The 21539-nt window shown below is 47.1% G+C and overlaps 1 protein-coding gene across 7 annotated transcripts in view; it reads right to left on the bottom strand.

The window, feature by feature from the left end:
* CABIN1 (calcineurin binding protein 1) overlaps nucleotides 1-21539 on the bottom strand; it is a 154337-nt gene that overhangs the window by 128035 nt on the left and 4763 nt on the right. For 6 of the 7 annotated variants that reach the window (XR_006885209.1, XR_006885208.1, XM_046638981.1 and 3 more), the window contains exons 2-8: nucleotides 14487-14563; nucleotides 13867-13959; nucleotides 12623-12736; nucleotides 9191-9325; nucleotides 7885-8065; nucleotides 4498-4627; nucleotides 2889-3038 (exon numbers count right to left, since the gene is read on the bottom strand). Coding sequence is in view for 5 of the 7 variants with exons in the window: in XM_046638981.1 (XP_046494937.1) it covers nucleotides 2889-3038; nucleotides 4498-4627; nucleotides 7885-8065; nucleotides 9191-9325; nucleotides 12623-12736; nucleotides 13867-13959; nucleotides 14487-14489 (806 nt within the window). In the remaining 2 variants the exon portion in view is untranslated. Of the gene's footprint in view, nucleotides 1-2888; nucleotides 3039-4497; nucleotides 4628-7884; nucleotides 8066-9190; nucleotides 9326-12622; nucleotides 12737-13866; nucleotides 13960-14486; nucleotides 14564-14903; nucleotides 15129-21539 lie in introns of those variants that run through there. The other variant, XM_046638982.1, reaches the window with a different exon arrangement.

Genomic DNA, 21539 nt, shown 5'->3' with positions numbered 1-21539 from the left:
TCCACGAGGGTGGGGGAGGGTCAGTTTTGTCATTGTCATTACTGACAGTCTTGAGTCTAACACAGCTGAGGTGGAGCAGCCAGAGCAGGAGCAGGAGCAGGGGCAGCACACCCTCTCCCTCCCTGGCAGAAGCCCTGAGCATCTCAGCCTCAGGCACCTTCAGACTCAACCATGCAGGCATGAAAACCACTGACTCAATTCAAAAACCCCTCCCCACAAAGCCGAATCTTTAAAACATCTGTGGCATTTCTCTGCTGCCACTAATCTGGTTTTTGGGAGAAGGGCTGCTAACAGGGACATGGTCTAAAGGGGCCTTGGACAGGGACCGTAAGTAGCAGCATCTCAGTGGGTCCCCATTTGAGCTGGGGCCTGCTGGATGGCAAACCAAGACTGTTGCATGTTTTGTTATGTGGTATGTTGTGGTGTGCTTGTGTTATATGTTAGGTTGTGGTCAGGTCTAGCATGTGTTAAGTTGCATGTCACATTTATGTTTTATTATGGGTATGGTGTGTTGTGTGTTGTTATGGTGTAGCCTATGTTCTATTGTATGTTGTGTGGTACGTGGTGTACTGTGCATGTGTTTTAATATTGTGTGGTGTGTTATATCATATGCTGTCTGTTGTTTCATGTTTTGTAGTATATTATGTTGTGTGTTATGCTGTGTTGTGGGATGATATGGTGTGGCATGATATATCCATCTATCCATCCTTGAACGGCTTCCCACACCCTCAAGCTAAAAACCAAATCTTCATGGTGCTGCACCACCAGGCCGAGCCAAATGGCCCAGCCTCGTCTCATACCTCCCCCTGTACTCTCATCATGCTAGCCTTTTTTCTTTTGTTTGTTCTGCCAACAAAATCACACTCCTGCATACCATATGACCTTCACATAGGGTTCCCTCTGCCCAGAAACAATGCCTCTACCCATGCCCCAGCCCCTCGACCTGGTCAATGCCCACTCCTCCAGACCCCCAGAGCAGTGTGGACCCCATTATAAGCTCCCCGAGTGCTGTGCTTCTCTCCAAAGGGTGGCCACCAGCTTGGGGCATGTGATCCTCCTTCTGGGGGACTGACTACCCCAGGGATCAATCAATTTAGACTGGGGGACTGACTACCCCCAGTGAGAGACCAGACCCCACCACTGAGCCCTCACTGCATGTCGGCATGAAGCTAGTAGTAAATGTATGCAAGGAATAAAAGGACAGTGCTTCAAAATCCAAAATCTAACCAAGTGAAGGCTCCTAGGACTGGAAGGGATTTCTTACCTATTTTCTCCTGCCTTCAGTAAGGGTTACATTCAGACAGGAAGAATCTGCTCGCCAGCTGTGTGTGTCAGATGCCTTAAACACACCTTCATTTACTAGTGCCTTGCTCATGCCTAGTGGGCAGTGAACAGACCCAGAGGGCAGCAAACTGTGGCTCATGGCCTGCTTTGTATAGCCCACAAGCTAAGAATGGTTTTACATTTTTAAAGGGTTGTTAAAAAAACACACATACAAAGAAGAATATACAACAGAGATGGTACCTGGGCCATAAACCTACAGCACTGACCATCTGGCCTTTTACAGGAAAAGTGTGCCTAGCCCTGGAGTGGATGGTGGTTATTTTACAGGCCACACACCCTTTGTTCCCAGAGAGGGAATCTCTACACTCTTCCTCTGATAACTCAATCCCATACCTAACCACCAAGCAACACTTCCTTCAGCCGATCCTATCTCCCTCAGGCTTCCACTTGGCCTTCACCCTGTGCTACGGAGGGTGGCCGTGAGGCCAGTTTACAGCTTCTCTTCTTCAGTCACATCGCCACCGTCGCTTGGATCATCCTCAGGCCTTTGGCTCCTTCACTGTAAGAGGGAGGCACCCAGGGCCCTTCCAAAATCCTCAACCCTATTGGTTGGGAAGCCCACACTCAGACGGGATGGGGCTCCTGACCCAGCTGACAAAACAACAGGAAGGGCACCTGACGTGAGTCTGAGAGCAGCCCAGAGAACAGCCCCATCTTCCTGTCTCAGCCCACGGCGGGGAAGATATTCCTGGGAAACTCAGCATGAGGGAACGGACAACAGGAGAACAATATGGAGCACAGCCAGCTCTTCCTGACTGTGAGCTGAGTGCTGGCCCCCATGTGTTCTACTGAACTATCATGACGACCTTACAAAAGAGGGATGTTGTACTCCCTTTTTTAGAGAGTGGCATATAATGACCCAGCTCTGTCTGATCCAGGGCGGCAGCTGCAGAGCACTATGTGACAATGCCTCTGAGTATGAGAAAGGGGAAGGAATGCTGCTGCCAAATCTTTAAAGATTCAAGACTCAATGTCAGAATTTTAAAAACAGAAACTGCACACCAGATCTCACTAAGAGTCTGAATTACCCGAACTCCAGAGGGCTGCCAATACCAGCTTGCCCTTCCCGTGAGGGGAAGCTCCCAGGCGCTGTGAGATTCACAAGGGCTATGCAGAGGCCCAGCTTCCTGGGCACCCCATGCGGTCCTGGAGGGAGAGCATGAACTCGAGCACAGGGAAGCCCGAACTGGAATCAGTTCCAGGCTCCCATTCACTGTGTGACTGCTCTGAACCTGGTTTCCTCCTGTCAGTTGCTTGGCAAATGTTAGTTCCTCTTCCCCCTGGGTAGGGCAGACTGAGGGGGTGCTAACAAGAATGGGGTAGGTAGCTGGGGTCAAGAACACACAGCAAAGAGGGATTTAGACTGGATGTACTTGGCAGAGGCCTTCTTAGCAGTCAACAAGTAAGTGCACGCCTCCAGCCATCTACTGAACACGCATCCAGCTCCCACCCATGCCACCAGCCCAGGGTCAGGCCTCGGGGTCTCTCGGGGTCTGCAGGGCCCACTGGCCGACCCAGCACCCCCAGAGACCCAGACTACCTACGTGAAGAAGGGGATGGGCTGCACCAGCTTCAGGTCTGGCTCCTTCTCCCGCACAGTCAGTGCCTGCCTCTTCTTCCGCAGCCCCAAGGCCTCGTCCACGATGGCCTGTGTCTCAGCTGCGCTCACGGACACATCATGAATCGACATGTCACTAACAGCATAAAACAAGGAGAAATTACTATGTTAAAAACTAGAGCTGAGGCTTAAATTTTATAGACGGGATGCAGTTAAGTTAACACCCTTTAATCTATATTAATTCTTCTTACAAATAAAATAACCACTTGAGTCTGGCCTTGAAAGGGCAATAATTAGCATTCTTAATGCACACATATACTAGAAATGACTAATACCCTTTGTTCCTTCTATAATTCAAAATTGAGCAAGGGTTTTCATGTGTATTAATAGTATTTTAATAATGTCAGAAAAACCACAGAAAAATAAAATCTTGCTCTCAATTATTTATAGAAAATTTTTAAAGAATTTAACTAACCCATCCTGCCCATCCCAACAAAATGTTACCAGACCAGGCAAGCTCACCAAAGTCTATGGTGTCCCCAAACTACAGAAACGGTGGGGGCTTTGAAGCCTCAGGTGCCCTCGCACAGACACAGCTCTGTCTGAGGTGGCCCAGCAGTTCCTGCCCTCCTGCCCAGACTGCCCCGATGCCTCCCAACATGGCTCCACAGAGTCACTCCCTTATGGTCTCACATATCTGTTTTGTCTATCTCTCCAAAGAAGGTTAGTTCCTTCAGGACAGATATGAACAAGAGGCATAGTCTTACAAAGGACAGACACAGAGGTAAGTAACCACTAATTCCCCAACAGGTGAGTTCCAGGGGCCAAGGAAACACCAGACCGCAGAGGAGTTGGTTTAGCTGGAAGGTTCAGGGAGGGTGGCAGCCAGAGTTGGGAAAGCTGCCAAGAGGTGACCTGGGAGCTGGAACACAAAAAAAGGAGCAATGGCATGACAGGTGGAGTGGTGGGAAGAGGGCATTCCAGGTGACGGCACAGTGGGAGCCAGAGTGCACAATGGGGCCAGGCCTGGAATCTGCCAGGGACCGGGGACAGCTCTTCTCCTGTGGAAGGGAGAAGCAGGAGGCGAGGAGAAGAACTAAGCGGGGGGGGGGGGGGGGGAAGGTCAGACAATAAAGGACCTCCTGGGTGATGCTCCTGAACATGAGCTTCATCCTGGAGGCAAGGCATGGGTGGCACAGGGTCAGAGTCGTGTTTGGGACAGTGAGCTTGGGCAGCACTGGGAGCAAACCCCTGGAAAGGGGAATGGCGAGTGGCAAGTGGCAAGGTGGGTAGCAGACTGCTGCAAGCATCCAGAGGAGAGCTAGTGAATGCCAAGAGCCAGGCAGGGCAGTGGGAAATGAGGCAGCAGACAGCCAAGGAGGCATCACCAAGATCAGGCACACAGCTGAGTAATAAAGAAGGCAGATGAAAGCCAGTTCCCAGATGAGGGGGTGCAGCAGGGGAGGAAGTGCAGGGACTCCTCCACCAGGAGATCAGGACCTGAGAGAACAAGGTGCACACGCCTTCTGACAGTCACCAACCACACGGGGGCAGGGAGTGTGTGCAGGCCCAGCACGGGAAGAGGCAGGACCCACCATTTAAGGAACATTCGGAGAGAGTCCTTCCTGAGACAAGGCTGCTCCTCAAAGATCTTCTCCTTGAGAACCAGCCCTTTGCTGTACCGGCAATCTTTCTCCAAAGCTTTGCAGATGAAGTACAGACATGCTGGCGGGGAAAGAAACAGTATGACTTCTGAGTGTGCACTCTAAACCTCCAGCCTTGCCAGCTAACACCAAGGAAATGTGCCCACTCCAGAATCAAAGAAATGCATGGTAAACAATAACAAGATACCACTGTAACTCATTCAACCAGGAAAGATTTCTGTAAGTACCACTACCCACCGTAGACGGGGCAAACCCAAACGCTACCAGCGGAGGGCAGGCTGCACGACCTTCCTGGAGAACCACAGGCATTACACACAGAGACTTCTGACCCAATAATCCACTTCTAGGAATTGCTGCAAAAAACCTACAGGTCTCACAGTGATTAGCTATTGACTAATTGGAAGAGCCTTCAAAAAATCAGGAAACCACTCAGTGCCCACCATATGGCCCAGTAAGAAGGTTTCCCCGATCCCCACACTGGGTTACTGAGCAGCCACTGTACAGACAGTTGAAGGGTGTGCTTACTGACCAGAAGGAAGACCACAAGACAGCCTGGGGAAGAGGTGGGGGACCAAACAGGCCATATAGTGTGACTCCAGATGTACACAGAAGACTGGCTTCTATTCCTTTTGCCTACCTGTATTTTCCAATTTTTCTCCTTTTCTTTTTCTTTTTTTTAAAAAAAGAAAGTTCTTTAAAAAAAAAACAAAGTTAATGCCTGCAGTTGAAGACATGGACCTCATTCATGTCAATAAACGAGCCTTCTCAAATTAATAACATGGAGAGCACATGCCAACGCTGGCTCCTCCAGGAGTGAGACGGTAACAGGGAAACTAACGCACAGAGAAAAATGGGACAGTGTGGATGCACGAGGCAGAGCCAGAACACGAATTATGAAAGCCTTTAGTATTGGCAAGTGGCAAGAGCCCCTGACAAAGGTGGCTGCTCTGAGTCCCCAGCAGGCTTGGTGCTGCCAGGCATGTCACAGGTGATGTGAACACACGGGGAAACGACACAGTGCAGCAGAGTGCCAGCTCCACTCTGCCCAGGCACACACCATTACTGTGCCCTACTCCACTTCTAAGTGTGGGTGCAAGTCACTCCTCTCAAGAATAACCAGAAAAAGAAGGAGCCAGGGGTGAGGAGGAAGGAAAGCCAGGGCAGAATAGAGATTCAGGCACGGAAGCTTTGGGAAAGAGAAAGCAGCAGTGTCCTCCTAGTGTGCTATGCGGGAGAGAACAGAGCCTGGTCACAAGGCTCTGCAGGGACCGCATGCCCAAGGCACAGGAAGACTGTGCAACCCGTGAGGAGGGAGGGCCCGGCAGTCTCAGCGCTGGCCCAGTAAGCTGCTACTGAATGGCTAGGTAGGTGGCCCAGAGGTTCCTGCCTCACACAAACAAAGTCATAGCTTCTCTGGGACCACAGGGGACAAGAGAGTGGCCATTAGAGACTTCCAGAGAGAAAAGCAGGGAGGCGCTGAGCATTTGGATGAAGCTCGTTCTCGGCAGGCATTTTAGCGGCAGTAAAGCTCACCACGCTAAGTGCACCACACAACACTTCAGCGGAGAGAAGGCATGAACCCCAGGCCTTCTCATGAACCCCTGCCCACTCACCTCAAACGTGAACGTGACACTGGGTGTCAATTTAACAGGCTGCTTTTACTTCTGGGTTTAGATGAGTGTAAAATCTATCAGGACTCTCAAAGATATATGCATCAGCCCAATCCCCAAACCTGTTTTTCCCACAAGGACGTAAGTTTCCCAAGCACAGTTTCTCCTATCATGAGAGAGGGGTGCAGAGAACTAAACCAGGTGGCCAGGGAAAGAAGGCTGAACACAAGACTGTCCACCTCAAGGTGGCACTCGAACTGTGGGAAGAGTGTCCAAGAAGAGACTAACAGCCTCCGGAAGAAGACGCTGCTAGAGACAAAACAGTGCCCCACAGGGACTATCATATTCTGCTGGTAGGAGTGAAAACTCGGGCAACCAACAGAGCAAGTGCCTACATACAGTGGAGGAAGTGTATAGAACATTCACAGCAGCATGATGCAAGAGCCCAAGCCTGGAAAGAACCCAGAAGGGCAGCGCAGAATGGCCAGACGTGTAGATGCACACAGCAGACCACGCTGCCATGAGAGAACCCAGAGACTGCCACACCCTGCACAGCTGCACTCAGAGAGGACGGCCACATCCAGGGTGCCAGGCCGAGAAGAGCACATGCCACCAGCTGACACCACCCAGAGGAGGCTCGACAACGACAACAGGCAGAGCTCATCTCTTGTGACACAAGGGAGCAATCAAGGTCACCTCAGGGGGTGGTAATGACTGGAACAGGACCCAAAGCAGCCTGCCTGTGGGCTCTGCAAGTGTTCCGTACATCTTGACTTGTACAAAGCGATGGATCTCAAACTTGTGCACTTTATTGTGTATATACTTTACCTCAATTAAAAAGATTTAACAAGTGGTTATGAAGAACAAGAACTGAAGGTGAGGATGAGTGAGCAGGTCCTAGTGGTCTTCGACATACTCCATCCTGGTGCTATTTCTTTAAAAAAGGAAGGAAAAAGCCTCTGCAAGTCAGGCTTCCAGGCTTAAACCTTCAAAGTGGTAAGTGCTCGGCAGCACGTCTGCCCTGAAGAGAATAACTGGGCTCTGCCAGGACCAGTCTGCAGCAGGCACAGCCTGCTCCCATGGACTCAGCCCTGCTCAGAGTGCTCCTGGAAAGCCAGCCTCTGCTCTGGCCTCAGAGGGCACCCAGAAGAGGCTGACCGCATGGGAGGCCCAGAACACCTGAGCAGTATCTGCCTCAGGACCAGCCCATGCAAGGGGCAGATGCGTTCTCTGCAGAGCAGAGGGCAAGGTTGGGCCAGGGAGCTGAAGCAACTAGAACGCAGACTGGGGCTCTGTCTGGCAGAGACCTTTCCAGTAGCCCTGCTGCTCTGCAAGGGAATGGGCTGCCTCAAGAGGTAGTGAGGTCCCCGGCACCAGAAGGAGTCAAGCTATAACTGCTAGGCTGTCTGTCAGCAAGTTATAGAAATGGGTTCTGGCACAGGATGGGATGATGCAGGTATAAAAATGAAACCACCAAAGGGAAAACCACTCAGAGAACATGCTACTTACTACTACCATACACTTGATAAATCTCAATTGAGTAAGAAAGACACGCAGAATAAAGCAGGGATGCAAAAACAACTCCATTCTCCCTGACAGTGGGCAGAAAGCTCCTCTGTGTTTTCTTTGGCTTCCAACTTACCCAAGCCACCCTCCTTCTGTCCCAAAAACACAAGCACATGGGAGAAAGCACCCAAGTCTAACTCACTCGTGTAGTCGCTGAGGGTGTACAGGACAGTGATGAGGTTGTCCAAGCAGGGCCAGTGATCAGGATTGCACCGCAGACCTTCCTCAAAAGCATGGCGAGCCAGGGGGACCCGGATGAGCCTCAGGGCCACGTGTCCGATTTTATACCAGAGGTTGACATCCGTGGAGTCCAGCATGACTGCCTGGAAGCAGCACAAGCAGGGAGCGCAGACACACTCAGTGGGCTCTCTCCTGAGCAGGGTCCCATGGTGACGGGAGGGGCGCAGCATCAGCCTAGCCGCTCAAACCACCCAGGCAAATGGCCAAGAGAAGCCACGTGGACCAACTCATCTGATTCAGAACAGTTTCTTGATATATTTTGTCATTCTGAACATCTGTATTCCTTACATATTTGACAGGTAAAAACAGCGAAAGAAGTGGAATTAAAAGAAAACATGAGGGTCTTGTGGGATTCTGGAAAGATTCTGGGCTCTGGAGACAGACCTCAGGTCACATTCCTGCTCCTACAGTGACCAGCAGCATGATCCTGAGCCTTCATCTCATCACTGAAATGAGGATAAAAACACCTTCCTTGCCAGACGGCGTGAGGATGAGCATATGAACGGAAAGCAGCTAGCACAGTGTCTGGCACATCAGAGGCGCCCACAGAATATAATGGCAATACTATTATGAATGAGTACAGAGTACCCAGTGTCAGGCTCTGTTCTTAGCACTTGTAAATGTACCAATTCATTTCATTCATTCATTCACAGCCATCCTCTTCTTTTTTTTTTAGATTGACACCTGAGCTCACATCTCTTGCCAATTTTTTTTTTCTCTCTTTCTTCTTCTTCTCCCCAAAGCCCCCCAGTACATAGTTGAATATTCTAGTTGCACGTCCTTCTGGTTGTGCTGTGTGGCACGCTGCCGCAGCATGGCTTGATGAGCAGTGCCATGTCTATGCCCAGAATCCGAATCGGCGAAACTCTGGGCTGCTGAAGCGGAGCGAACAAACTTAACCACTTGGCCACAGGGCCGGCCCCCAACCATCCTTTTCTTTTATTACTCCCACTATATTGGTGTAGACCTGGAGGCCCAGAGAGATTAAGCAACCCACCCACAGTTACATGTGCCTTGAGTGGCAGAGAAAGAACTCATATGTAGGCTCTAAACTTGCTGTTGTCACTCACTGACCAGGGCCTCAGGCACTACAGCTTGGTGATGCACCACTACAAACTCTTCTTTTCAGCCAACAAGACCAGAACCTCGCCCCCTGCAGCAAGAGCCTTCAGACACACCAAGAGAGCTGAGCATTGCTAAAAACGCACCTCCAAGTAGAACTCCATGGCTGTCTCCAGGTCCTCTCGCTGGGCTGCCAGCTGGGCCAGGTTCTTATATGTGGAATATTTCAGCATCAGCCCAGGGTGTTTCAAGCCCTCTTTCTCATCACCCGATGAAACTGCCTGTGAACAAAACCAACAGAGGAGCAGAAGTGACACCTAGGCCCTGAAGCTCAGCAGGCAGTCTGCAGGACACCTGGCTTCGGAGCTGGCCTCTGCCACAGGCCCTTAGGCCTGTCTGGGCCATCCTCATTGGAGAATCAAAGTGCTACACCAGATGCTGTTAGAGGACCCCTCCAGCTCTGAGCACACAGAGAAGAAAGGCCAGACCACCAAGAGGCAGTTTTCAGGCAGTTTGGACACAAAAAGAGAGAGAGGGAAGAACCCTCTCACCGCTCCTGCCATGCCTGAGAGTTCAAGCCTGGAGCCAGCAGCTCCCCATGGCAGGTGTGAAGACGGGAGGAGAGGGTACAAGAAGGCTGCCTTGGGGCAGCAGGCAGGTGCCCAGGCAGCCAACTTATACCTCCCTACAAATCCTGCAGCAGGAAGAGCACCAGACTTGGAGTCAGGAGGATGAGCTCCCAACTCTAACTCGTCACATGACCATGGACAAGTTACTTTATCTAAAAAAGTTAGTGTCCCAAGGACCTCTGTCATATAAGGACAACAACTCCTACCCTAAATATCAAAAACGAAAGTGAGCCAAAAGAGAATAAAGATTGTAAACATGCTTTATAGAAAAAGTTCTCTCACTACAGCTTTTATGACAACTCCTAGAAAAGCTTATGACTTCTAAGAAACCACTGATTAGAAAAATTATTGCTCTAAGGCTGGCCCGGTGGCATAAACAGTTAAGTTCGCACACTCTGCTTCGGTGGCCCAGGGTTCGCCAGCTCAGATCCCTGGCACAGACCTATGCATCACTTATCAAGCCATGCTGTGGCAGGTGTCCCAGACATAAAATAGAGGAAGATGGGCACAGATGTTAGCTCAGGGCCAATCTTCCTCAGCAAAAAGAGGAGGACTGGCCAGAGATGTTAGCTCAGGGCTAATCCTCCTCCTCCTCAAAAAAAAAGAAAAACTATTGCTCTAACCACACGACAAAGAGTAAAACATTTTCTAAGAGAAAAACTCACTGGCTCAAAGAAGTTCTTTCCAGGGTCAGGTCCACATTCCAGCTTTGTCCTGGGACAGGTCACATTCACTCGTCATTCATGTTTGGAACAGGCAAGACTAAAGGACATATACTCTTCCAGGATGCACCCCTTGACTAACCCAAGAAATCTACCCCAGAGCTCTTAAGGATTCCATCAAGAAGACTGAAAAGCTCAAATCAAACCTCATTCACTCTCTTCTACCGTCGTCTGGCTTATACTGCAGAAATATGTCCAAGAACGGGCTAACCAGGGCTGGACTCCAGGTACCTTTGCCCTTCCAGGTACAGAACTGTCCAAAAACTTGTGTGAACAGTTACAGAGGATGGGTCTACTTCAGAGACTAGATGGTCAGTGATACATCCACACACAGCAGTGGATGCTCTTGTGATTAACTAACCAGCTGGATTCAGCAACACTCTCCATTCTCCCTAAAAAGAACGCCGATGCCCTCGGGAGACAAAAGGTTCACCCCAACAAGCCCCCTCCAGCATCCTCACCAGCTAAGCTATACGATTCTTAGAAGTCACCTGTGTTCCAAGGCCTGTTTATGCCAAGTGTTTGTAAGACCGTAATTATGTAAGTTAGTTTAATATTAGGTACACTAATGCCAGATGAGTGTGAAAGAAAACTTTTCCGTATGTTTTCTGGACTTTTTGTTTACAACGAGCATGTTTTACTTTTATAAGCAAAGGAGGAAAGTGCTAAAACAACGCCCCTCCTTTTTTTTTGCTTGAGGAAGATTGGTCCCTGAGCTAACATCTACGTCAATCTTTCTCTATTTTTCGTATGTGGGATGCCACCACAGCATGGCTTGATGGGTGGTATGTAGGTCCACACCTGGGATCCAAATGGGCAAACCCTGGGCCACCAAAGCGGAGTGCACAAACCCAACCTCTATGCCACGGGGCTGACCCCTTAAAATATCTTTTAAGGCTCTGTCCATAAAGAGAGATGGACACAGCTGTGACTGGCTGACACACAGCCAGAGCTCTTCAAGGGAAGGCCTGTGCCTGGCCTGTCAGGTGCTGGGCCGACCTGGCATCAGCTCTGTATTTAGACTGTTGGCTCAGGGCTCTGCTTACCTGCTCACATCTCCAAGGTGCCCTCCACTGTGGCCTGAGAGGGAAGACTCACTCCTGAAACATGTGCAGCACCTGGCCCTTGATAGGTGGAGCTCAGTAAAAGTGGATAAAGTCATCTCTCCTCTCTGGGCCCTCACTCACTTCCCACTAACAGGAGAGTAGTGGGTCACAATCCCCACGGTCCTAATTCCAAGACACCAAACCAGCACCAGAGAATCTTGACAAGCTATACAATTAGAAATATGAACAGATCCCTTGAGTGAGAGAAGGGATAGACAGGTTCTGCTGACAATTAAAACTCAGTTAGCATTGCCTCATCAGTGATGTAAATCATCCAGGGGCAAGGCTTAAGACACAAGTGTCTGCCTTCCTGGGCCTGGAGGAGACTCTGCTCAACTGAAGGACTGTGTTCCAGAAAATGCCCGAGATGGAGTCTGTCCTTACGCTTATCGTCTCTGTGTTTGGTGTTTGGGTAGCTGAAAACAAAAGCTTTCCTCCTAATGAAATACACAACTTCCTAAATCAATTTCAGGTTGCGATTCATTCAACGAACCTCCAAGTGACAGCTCCATGACCCAGCCAACTCAGGCTTAATGCACTCACCACTAGCATGATCCCTACCCTGGATCCAGGTCTGGCCCTGCCTGCCCCTCTTCGCCATACCACGTCCTAAGGTGGCTCTGTGTTGCTCTCCCAACCCTTCTCTCCAACTATGTTTTTCAAAGGCTCCCTGCGCTTATGGGCCGCCATCCAAATGGTGTTCACAAAAACGTGCTGCCGACAGATTAGGTATTACAAAACCATGGGTTCCAATCCTGTCTCTAACACTTCATAGTTGGGTAGCTTTGAGCCATCAACACCTCACTAAGCCTCCATTTCTACATCTGTAAAATGGGGACAATACTCCTACCTACCTGGCAGAGTAGCTGTGACTATTAAGTAATAATGAGAGTTGACACTTAGGGAGCTCTTACTATGCACCAAGAACCACTCTACATACTTCGCTGGATTCACCCAACTGGCACAGCAACCCAGTGAAGCAGACACTCCACGGGCAGGAAGCTGAGGGACAGGGAGGGGAAACAGGTGTCCAAGGTTATCCAGTCAAGAAGTGGGAGGGCAGAGGTGAGACCCAGGCTCCGTGGCTCCAGGGTGCAGCACCTGGTCTGCTGGTGCCTCACCTCTCGCAGCAGGCGCGCCTCCAGGAGCTCATGGTAGGCCTTGGCAGACTCCTCAAAACGGTCATGTTTCTGCAGATCCAGCGCCTTGTGGTACAAGGCAAAAGCCTCTGCCTCCTACGAACCAAGACAGAAAATGTTTTCACACAGTATAAAGGTTTGTCTTTTTAAGCCAAAAACGTATTTAAAGGAGGCTGCAGTCAAGGCCATGTTGTTAACTGTCAGCTGCACCCTCTGTAGTGGAGACAATCCTAACACTATAATCTCCCAGGAGCTCAAACTTGGGAGAAGAACCCCTCAGGAGCCCCTCAAGGAGACGCGAGCAACACAGGCTCACCTGCGTCTAAACAACAGCAAAAAACATAGACCCAGGACACGGAGTCAGAGCAACGCCAAGGTTATGAGCCAACTGGCCCTTTTCAGTTGAACTCTGGAGAGTGGCCACAACAGCTAGAATAACCCAGAGATTCCTAGAGAGTATGGATGGTTTCCACTGCTTTCTATCTGCCACTCTGCCCTAACCTGATCATTGCCCAGGGAGGGTGACAACCTCCTCTAGGATAGACGGGGCAGTGACGTCCCTTGAAAATCAGGGACAGCTGACAAGTAGACTTCTGAGAAGGCTCCGGTTTGTCCTGGTTTCTCCTGTGAAGGGGGAGGTATATGTTTATTTCAGAAAAAACACAGATAGGCGTGAACCCTTATAATATTAAGGTAGGACGTGGGTGGAGAGATGGAAGGAAGGAAGGCTGAAACGGAAGCATTGCCAGGCCTCATGGTAGAGAGGAAAGACCAAAAATCTAGAGAACTGAAGTCGAACCTGGCTCCCCTACCAACCTTCAGGAAGACCCAAGCAAGGCAGCATCCTCAAGGGCCTCCTCACACTGGAGAGTGACTGGAGAGTCAAGACAGCACCCACATTACTATGCTACTAGCCCCTGGGGGTGCCAACTCCCAAGGCCTGCACAAAGAATGGGCCACATGGAAAGCCAGCCCTGGCCGGAGAAGTGGCCCAGGGGCTGAACTGGCCCAAACATACACTCACAGAATAATTAAGAATTTCTCTTCAGTGTGACCATCTCTAAGTGAAGCAAGTTTAACATGACATAGAGAGCTGGCCATGTTTCCAAATGGGATTTTCCTCTAAAGCCTCATTAAGGAGACATCTGAATGCATTTAAAATGAGATGCCAGCTACAGAAATGAGAAGCAAGGTCTACCTGCAGAGAAAGACCAAGGATTACATACCTGGGCCTCCTTTGTCTGGGTTTTGTGACTTTTAAAGCTTCCTTCATGATCATCCTCAACCGTGGAGCTGGCATTTAAGGCTGCAATTCGAATCTAGAAACAAGGGTTTGGGGGAAGAGAAGAGTTGCCTTTAGTTGCGATGTCACTTGTCTCTTCAACAACCCACAATAAATACAACTCTGCTCCATCATATAATCTGTTCTGCCTCGACCAGCTACGGCCTTCACAGAATGTGGGGAATGAACAACAAATGATCATCGAAGGAAAAAATAAGGAACAGAACATGTCTGGGGGAACCATGACGTCTGTTCAGGAAGCATGTTCTGGGTACTGTCCACTGCGAAAGGAACAGAGGCTGGGGACACCCAGCAATGGCCCAACACAGCAGAAGACCCGGGCATGCAGAATTGCAGGTTCCAACAAGACATTTGTACCTTTCCAGTAACAGTGAGGATACCCGGCAAGCCACTTCAACAGAAAGTCAAGCATCCACACCCTTGAATGTGCCAACGGCTCTCCCAGGAGGAAGGCTGCCCCATATTGAGAGCCTGCAGGGTCCACCCAGGAAAACGTCCCTCCCTGCCAGGAGTGAAGTGAAATATGCAAGCATCAGTCCTTACCATACTCAGAGAGCTTCAGCACTGCTGCTCAGCACTGCTTCCCATCACTGGCAGGGGTGTGCCATTCCACAAATCTCCTAGAGCAGAAGCAGGACAGACTGAGAGAGGGCCCATGAAGAGCCAGGAATGTCCCAGCACCAGGGGCCCACCGGGAACCAGTCCCCAAACCCACAGGCCTCCCTAGCTCTAGGCACACAGGCTGGTGAGCAAATGCCTCGGGACAGCTGTGTGTGCTGTCACCCATGGAGCCCCTCAGTCCCTCGGCCAGAGCATCTGCCCTTGCCAGGAAAGACACCAGGTGCTGGGGACACAGAAGGGTGAAACCAACTCTTGCCCCCAGGGCTCATTGCTCAGCAGAAGCAAGAGGCCTAGAAACAACTACTTTTTTCAAAAGTTGAATGAAATAAAAAGAAATACAGGTAACATCGAAGGGTGGAGAAGAACAATGCATTTGAAGGCATCAAGGAAGGTGAAGGAGTAAGCCCTTGCATGAAGCCTTGAGGACTGCACAGCACTGCAGTAGAGGGTGGTGAAGCAGAGGCAGGGAGGGCGTGGTGTGATGGGGAAACAGGGAGACAAGTGACAGCCAACAGAGCCGGGCCTCAGAGCAGGGTTGGGCGTGGAGGACGGCAGGATGCCATGCCAGGAAATCGGAACTTTATTCTGGAGGCAACAAGTTTTCGAGAGAACAAATTCTAGAAATGTAAAGGAAAAAAAAATTAGAAGTGGGCAGGCCAGTTTGAAGTCTGCAAAAAACAACAGGATTGGTGAGGATGTGGAGAAATTAGAACCTCATACACTACTAACAGCAATGTAAAATGGTGCAGACACTGTGGAAACCAGTCTAGCAGCTGCTCAAAATGTTAAACACAGAGTTACCAGACAACCCAGAAATTCCGCTCCTAGGTATCTACTCAAGAGAAATGAAAATGTGTGTCCACGCAAAACTTGTTCACGAATGTTCATAGCAGCATTATTCGTAACAGTTTAAAGGTGGAAACAACCCAAGCATCTGTCAACTGATGAATGGATAAATAAAATGTGGTATATCTATACAATGGATTATTATTCAGTCATAAAACAGACTACAGTACCGGTACATGCTACAACACAAACTTTGAAAACACGCTAAAGGAAAGGAGCCAGTTACAAAAGGCCACATATGTCTGATTCCATTTATATGAAATGTCCAGAACAAGCAAATTTATAGAGACAGAAAGCAGTTAGTGGGCCGGGAGAGAAGGACAAATGGGGAGTGACTACTAACAGGCACAGGGTTTCTTTCTGGAGTGATGAAAACGTTCTAAAATGACTGTGGTGATGGTTACAGCACTCTGTGAATACACTAAAAGCCACTGAATTGGACACCTTACATAGATGAACTGTATGGTGTATGAATTATGTGCTATGATTAAACAAAGAGATGCCAGCAGCCTGGATGGGGCAGGGGCAGGGACAGTGGGGATGGAGGGGACCCACTCCTGGAGGCAGACTCACAGAATTCGGCGCCCGGCAGGCTGCAGGGAGCAGCACAGGTTCTGGGTGACCCCAGGGGTTCTGGCCTGAGGGGCTGGGATGGGGAGGCGGCACCACCAAACAAGCCAGAGAGGGCAGAGGAAGAAGCCAGAAAAAGTCCCACCTGAGAGGCTGACAGAAGGTCCTGGAAGGGCCCAGCAGGCAGTGAGAATGAGCTTTGGCAGCGAGACTGAACACGTGCTCCACTTAGATAAAAAAAAACAACCACTACTATCACCAACAGTGTTTACAGCAATGACTTGGAGCATGGGCTTCCACAATGGGCTCTGAGTTCTCCAGTGGTTCTTATAAAGAAGGAAGTATCATCTGTTTCACAGACAAGGAAGACTCAAACCTCACCCAGGCCGACAGCTATTTTATCTCCTGGGTTCTACAATTAGAAAAAAAGAATGCTGTGGATTAAGTCTGGAAACTGCTGCTTCACCATAAGCTATGCCACGATGGACACTGTGACCACCATACAATATGAAAACAAAAAAAAAAAAGTGAGAGAAAAGTAGAAACTATAGCATTAAAACTCTGCACCTAAGCTATTATTTTTAAAAAACACACTCACAGAGAAAATGAGTGTAGGCAAGTATGTGGAGAAATTGGAACCCTTGTGCATTGCTGGTGGGAATATAAAATTGTGCCGCCACTGCGGAAAACAGTAACGCAGTCCCTCAGAAAATTAAACACAAAGTTACCATACGACCCAGTGTTTCCACTTCTGGATTATATACACAAAGGAACAGAAAGCAGGGTCTCAAAGAGATATTTGTACACCCACGTTCACAGTAGCACTATTCACAACAGCTAAAATGTGGAAGCAACCCAAGTGCCCATTGACAGATGAATGGATAAGCAAAATGTGGTATATATATATAACGGAACATGATTCAGCCTTAAAAAGGAAGGAAATTCTGACACATGCTACAACATGAATATTATTTCAGAATATTATACTAAGTGAAATAAGCCAGTCACAAAAGGGCAAATACTGTATGATTCCACTTACATAAGGTATCCAGAATTGGTAAATTCATAGAGACAGAAAGTAGAATGGTAATTACCAGGGGCTAAGAGACAGAGGGAATCGGGAGTTACTGCCAAATGGGTGCAGTTTCTGTTTGGGATGATGAAAAATTTCTGGAAATAGATAGTCGTGATGGTTATACAACATTTTGAATGTATTTAATGCCACTGAATTATATTTTTTCAATGGTAAAATGGCAAATTTTATGTTGTCTATATTTTACCACAATTTAAAAAATTACCAACTAAAAAGTGAACAAAAGACTTGAACAGACACCTCAGCAAAGAAGACACATAGACTGCAAGAAAGTGCATGAAAAGATGTTCAACATCACCAGCCATCAAGGAAATGCAGATTAAAACCAGGATGAGCTACTGTTACACACCTATCAGAATGGCCACATTTTTTTAAAAAACTGATAATGCCAAGTCCCAGTGAGGATACAGACCAACCAGAACTCTCATACATTGCTGACAGGAATGGAAAATGGTACAGCTATGCTGGAAAACAGCTTCTTATAAAGTTCAACATACCATATGACATAAAGTGCACTTACCACATGACACAGCAATCTCACTCCTATTTGCCCCCAAAGAAATGTTCACACAAAACTTACACATAAATGTGTATAGCAGCTCCATTCAAATTACCAAAAAGTGGAAACAAACCAAATATCCTTCAACAGGTCAGAGGATAAACTGTTGTGATAGATCATATAAATGAAAACTGCTCAATAAAAATACTGCTTGTGGGGCCGGCCCGGTGGCGCAGTGGTTAAGTTCGCAAGTTCAGCTTCTTAGTGGCCTGGGGTTCGCCGGTTCAGATCCCAGGTGCCAACATGGCACCACTTGGCACGCCATGCTGTGGTAGGCATCCCACATATAAAGTAGAGGAAAATGGGCATAGATGTTAGCTCAGGGCCAGGCTTTCTCAGCAAAAAGAGGAGGACTGGCAGGCCACATTGAGACGGCATCCCACATAGCACAACCAGAGGTGCTCACAACTAGAATACACAACTGTGTACTGCGGGGCTTTGGGGAGAAGAAGAAGAAAAAGAAGAAGATTGGCAACAGATGTTAGCTCAGGTGCCAATCTTTAAAAAAAAAAAAAGGGACTACAGCTTGTACAATGGAATACTACGACCAATTGAAAGGAACCAACAATTGATACATGTAACAACTTGGATGAATCTCAGAGGTCTTATGCAGAGCGAAAGAAGCCAGTCTCAAAAGGTTGCATACTGTATGATTCCAGTCATGTGACATTTTCGAAATGACAAAACTATAGTGATGGAGAACACATCAGTGGTGGGCAGGGAATGGCGTCTATAATGGGGTAGCATAAGGGCATTCTAGGGGGTGATGGAACTGTTCTGTATCTTGATTGTGGTACTGGTTACACAAATGTATATACATGTTGAAAGTCATCAAACTGTACACCCCAAAAAAGTCAAATAACTCATTGAATTAAATTTAATAAATATAAAAATATTTTAATAAAAATAAATACAATTTTTTAAAAGAGTGCAGGGGAGCGATCTGGCTATCAGATAAAGTACAATTCAAGCCCAAAAGTATTAAACGTGACAAAAGGCACAATTCACACTGATGATATAACACTTAAGAATTTACACCAGGGGCTGGCCCTGTGGCCGAGTGGTTAAGTTCGCGTGCTCCGCTACAGACAGCCCAGTGTTTCGTTGGTTCGAATCCTGGGCGCGGATGTGGCACTGCTCATCAAGCCACACTGAGGCAGCGTCCCACATGCCACAACTAGAAGGACCCACAACGAAGAATATACAACTATGTACCGGGGGGCTTTGGGGAGAAAAAGGAAAAAAATAAAATCTTAAAAAAAAAAAAAGAATTTACACCAAATAACACAGCATCCAATTTTAAGCAGCAAAAACCACAACAGATGCAAGGACATAGACAGAAACACAGTAATAATAAGAGACTTTCGTTCACCACTCTCAATACAAGACAGATCAAGTGGAGAAAAAATAAGTGAGAAGAGAGAAGATCTAAACAAGAAAACAAATAGAGGAGATCTTACGGATGTGTATCAAACTCTACACCCTAACGACAGAGACTACATATTCTACTCCAGAGCTCACAGCGAATCCACAAAAATCTGATCATATGTTAGTTCACAAAGAAAACACCTTCTATAAAGTAAAAATATTAAAAACAACACTCCCTGAGCACAATACATCTAGAATTTACTAACACCATCACCACCAACAACAGAAGAAAGGTTCTTCTATCTAAAAAATTAAGAACCTCCTATTAAACAACTTCTCGGTGAAAGGAAATGCAACTAAAATTGGAGAAATTTAAAGAAATACTAACAACAAAAACACACATCACATGTGTGAAAACACAATGAAATTAAGGGGAAAAAAAATCATATGATTATCTCCATAGAAGAGAAAGCCTCTGACACCCGAGAAATACAAATTGATGGATGCTTTTTCAACAAGGTACAATATATATACCTTAGTCCTAAAACCAAAATCTTGTTTAATGGAAAAACACTAGAGGCATTTCCATTAATATCAAGAGCAAAGCAAGTTACCGTTACATCTGCTACTATCCACCATCATACTAGGAGTACCAGCAATGCAGTTAGAAAAGGGAAACCAGTTAGAGGTATAAGAATGGGTAGAGAAGAAGTAAAACTAGCATTTATTGCAGATAATATCATAAAGGACCTGGAAAACCCCAAAATCAATGATAAAACAACTCAGTTAAGTAACACAGTATAAAATTAACATACAGGGCTGGCTCAATGGCACAGTGGTTAAGTTCACGTGCTCTGCTTTGGCGTCCCGGGGTTTGTGAGTTTGGATCCCAGGAGTAGACCTACACACTGCTCATCAAGCCATGCTGTGGCAGCATCCCACATACAAAACAGAGGAAGACTGGCATGGATGTTAGCTCAGGGCCAATCTTCCTACCAAAAAAAATTAACATACAAAAATCAATAGCTTTCACATACACAAACAAACAGAAGACATTACGGTAGAGAAAAATACCATTTGCAATAGCAAGAAGATGATTAAATACTTGGGAATAAAGTTAAGAGAAATGTGCAAGCTATGCATGGAAAATTTAAAAACTCTACTGAAAGATACTAAAGTAAACTTGAACAAACAAGAGAGACATTCTCTGTTCTTGGACATGACTCAACATTATCAAGATGTCAGTTCTGCCTAAGTTAATTTATAAATTCATGCAATCCCAATAACAATACCAACAAGATATTAGACAAGTTGACACTAAAGGTCACACAGAAAAACAAAAATGTAAGCATAGCTAGGAAAATAGTGAAAAAGAAAAGCCACAAGAGGGGATGAGCACTACCAGACGCTAAAACACACTATATAAAGCCTTAATAATTAAAACAGTGGTACTGGTACAGCAGAGACAGAGAAACCCAGTCTGGAATTAGACTCGAGTACATATGGAAATTCAAAATATGGCAAAGGTGGCATCTCAAATTACTGGGATTAAGATGAACTTTGTAACAAGTGGTGCTGGGACAAATTAGTAGCCATTTGGAAGAAGATAAAATTAGATCCATACCTCACACCATATACATAAATAAACTCCAAGTGGATTAGAGATCTAAATGAAAAGTTAATCTATACAAGTACTAAAAGAAAACATGGATGAATTTCTCTTTAATCCTGATATAGGGAAAGCCTTTCTCATTATGATTTGAAATCCAAAGGCAGTGAAAGAAAAGATGAATAAATTTAACTACATAAAAATTTTTAAAATTTTGTATGACAAAAAAATCAGAAAAAAGTGAAAAGACAACTGATAAATTGGAAGAAAATATTTGCAACATATACCACAGACACAGGGCTAATATTTCTAATATATAAAGAGCTCTTAAAAACTAAGGGACGCAGCATTATTCACAATAACCAAAAGGTGGAAGCAATCCCAGTGTCCACTGACAGATGAACGGATAAAGAAAATGTGGTATATGCATGCAATGAAGTATCATTCAGCCTTAAAAAGGAAAGACTTTCTAACACATGCTGCAACATGGACGAACCCTGAAGACATTATGCTAAGCGAAATAAGCTAGTCACAAAAGGACAAATACCATAGGATTCTATTTACAAGCGGTCCCTAGAACAGGCACTTTCACAGAGACAGAAAGCAGAATGGTGGCTGCCAAGGGCTGCAGGGAGAGAAGAATGGGGAGTTATTGTTTAATGGGTACAGAGTGCTAGTTTGGGAAAATGAAAAAAAGTTCTGGAGGTGGATGCTGGTGATCGCTGCACAACAATGTGGATATACTTAACACCACAGAACTATTAAAAATAGTTAAGGGCCTTGTTGCCTAGTGGTTATGTTCAGCGCACTCCACTTCAGTGGCCCAGGTTCCGTTCCAGGCACAGAACTGCATCACTCATCGGCAGCCATGCCATGGCAGCAACACACATACAGGAGACAGGAAGACTGGCACAGATGTTAGCTCAGGGT

The sequence above is a fragment of the Equus quagga genome, chromosome 15 (genome assembly GCF_021613505.1).
Source record: "Equus quagga isolate Etosha38 chromosome 15, UCLA_HA_Equagga_1.0, whole genome shotgun sequence".
Lineage (NCBI taxonomy): Eukaryota > Metazoa > Chordata > Mammalia > Perissodactyla > Equidae > Equus > Equus quagga.
The sequence above is the reverse complement of the archived record's forward strand: the minus strand, read 5'-3'. Positions and strand labels throughout refer to the sequence as shown.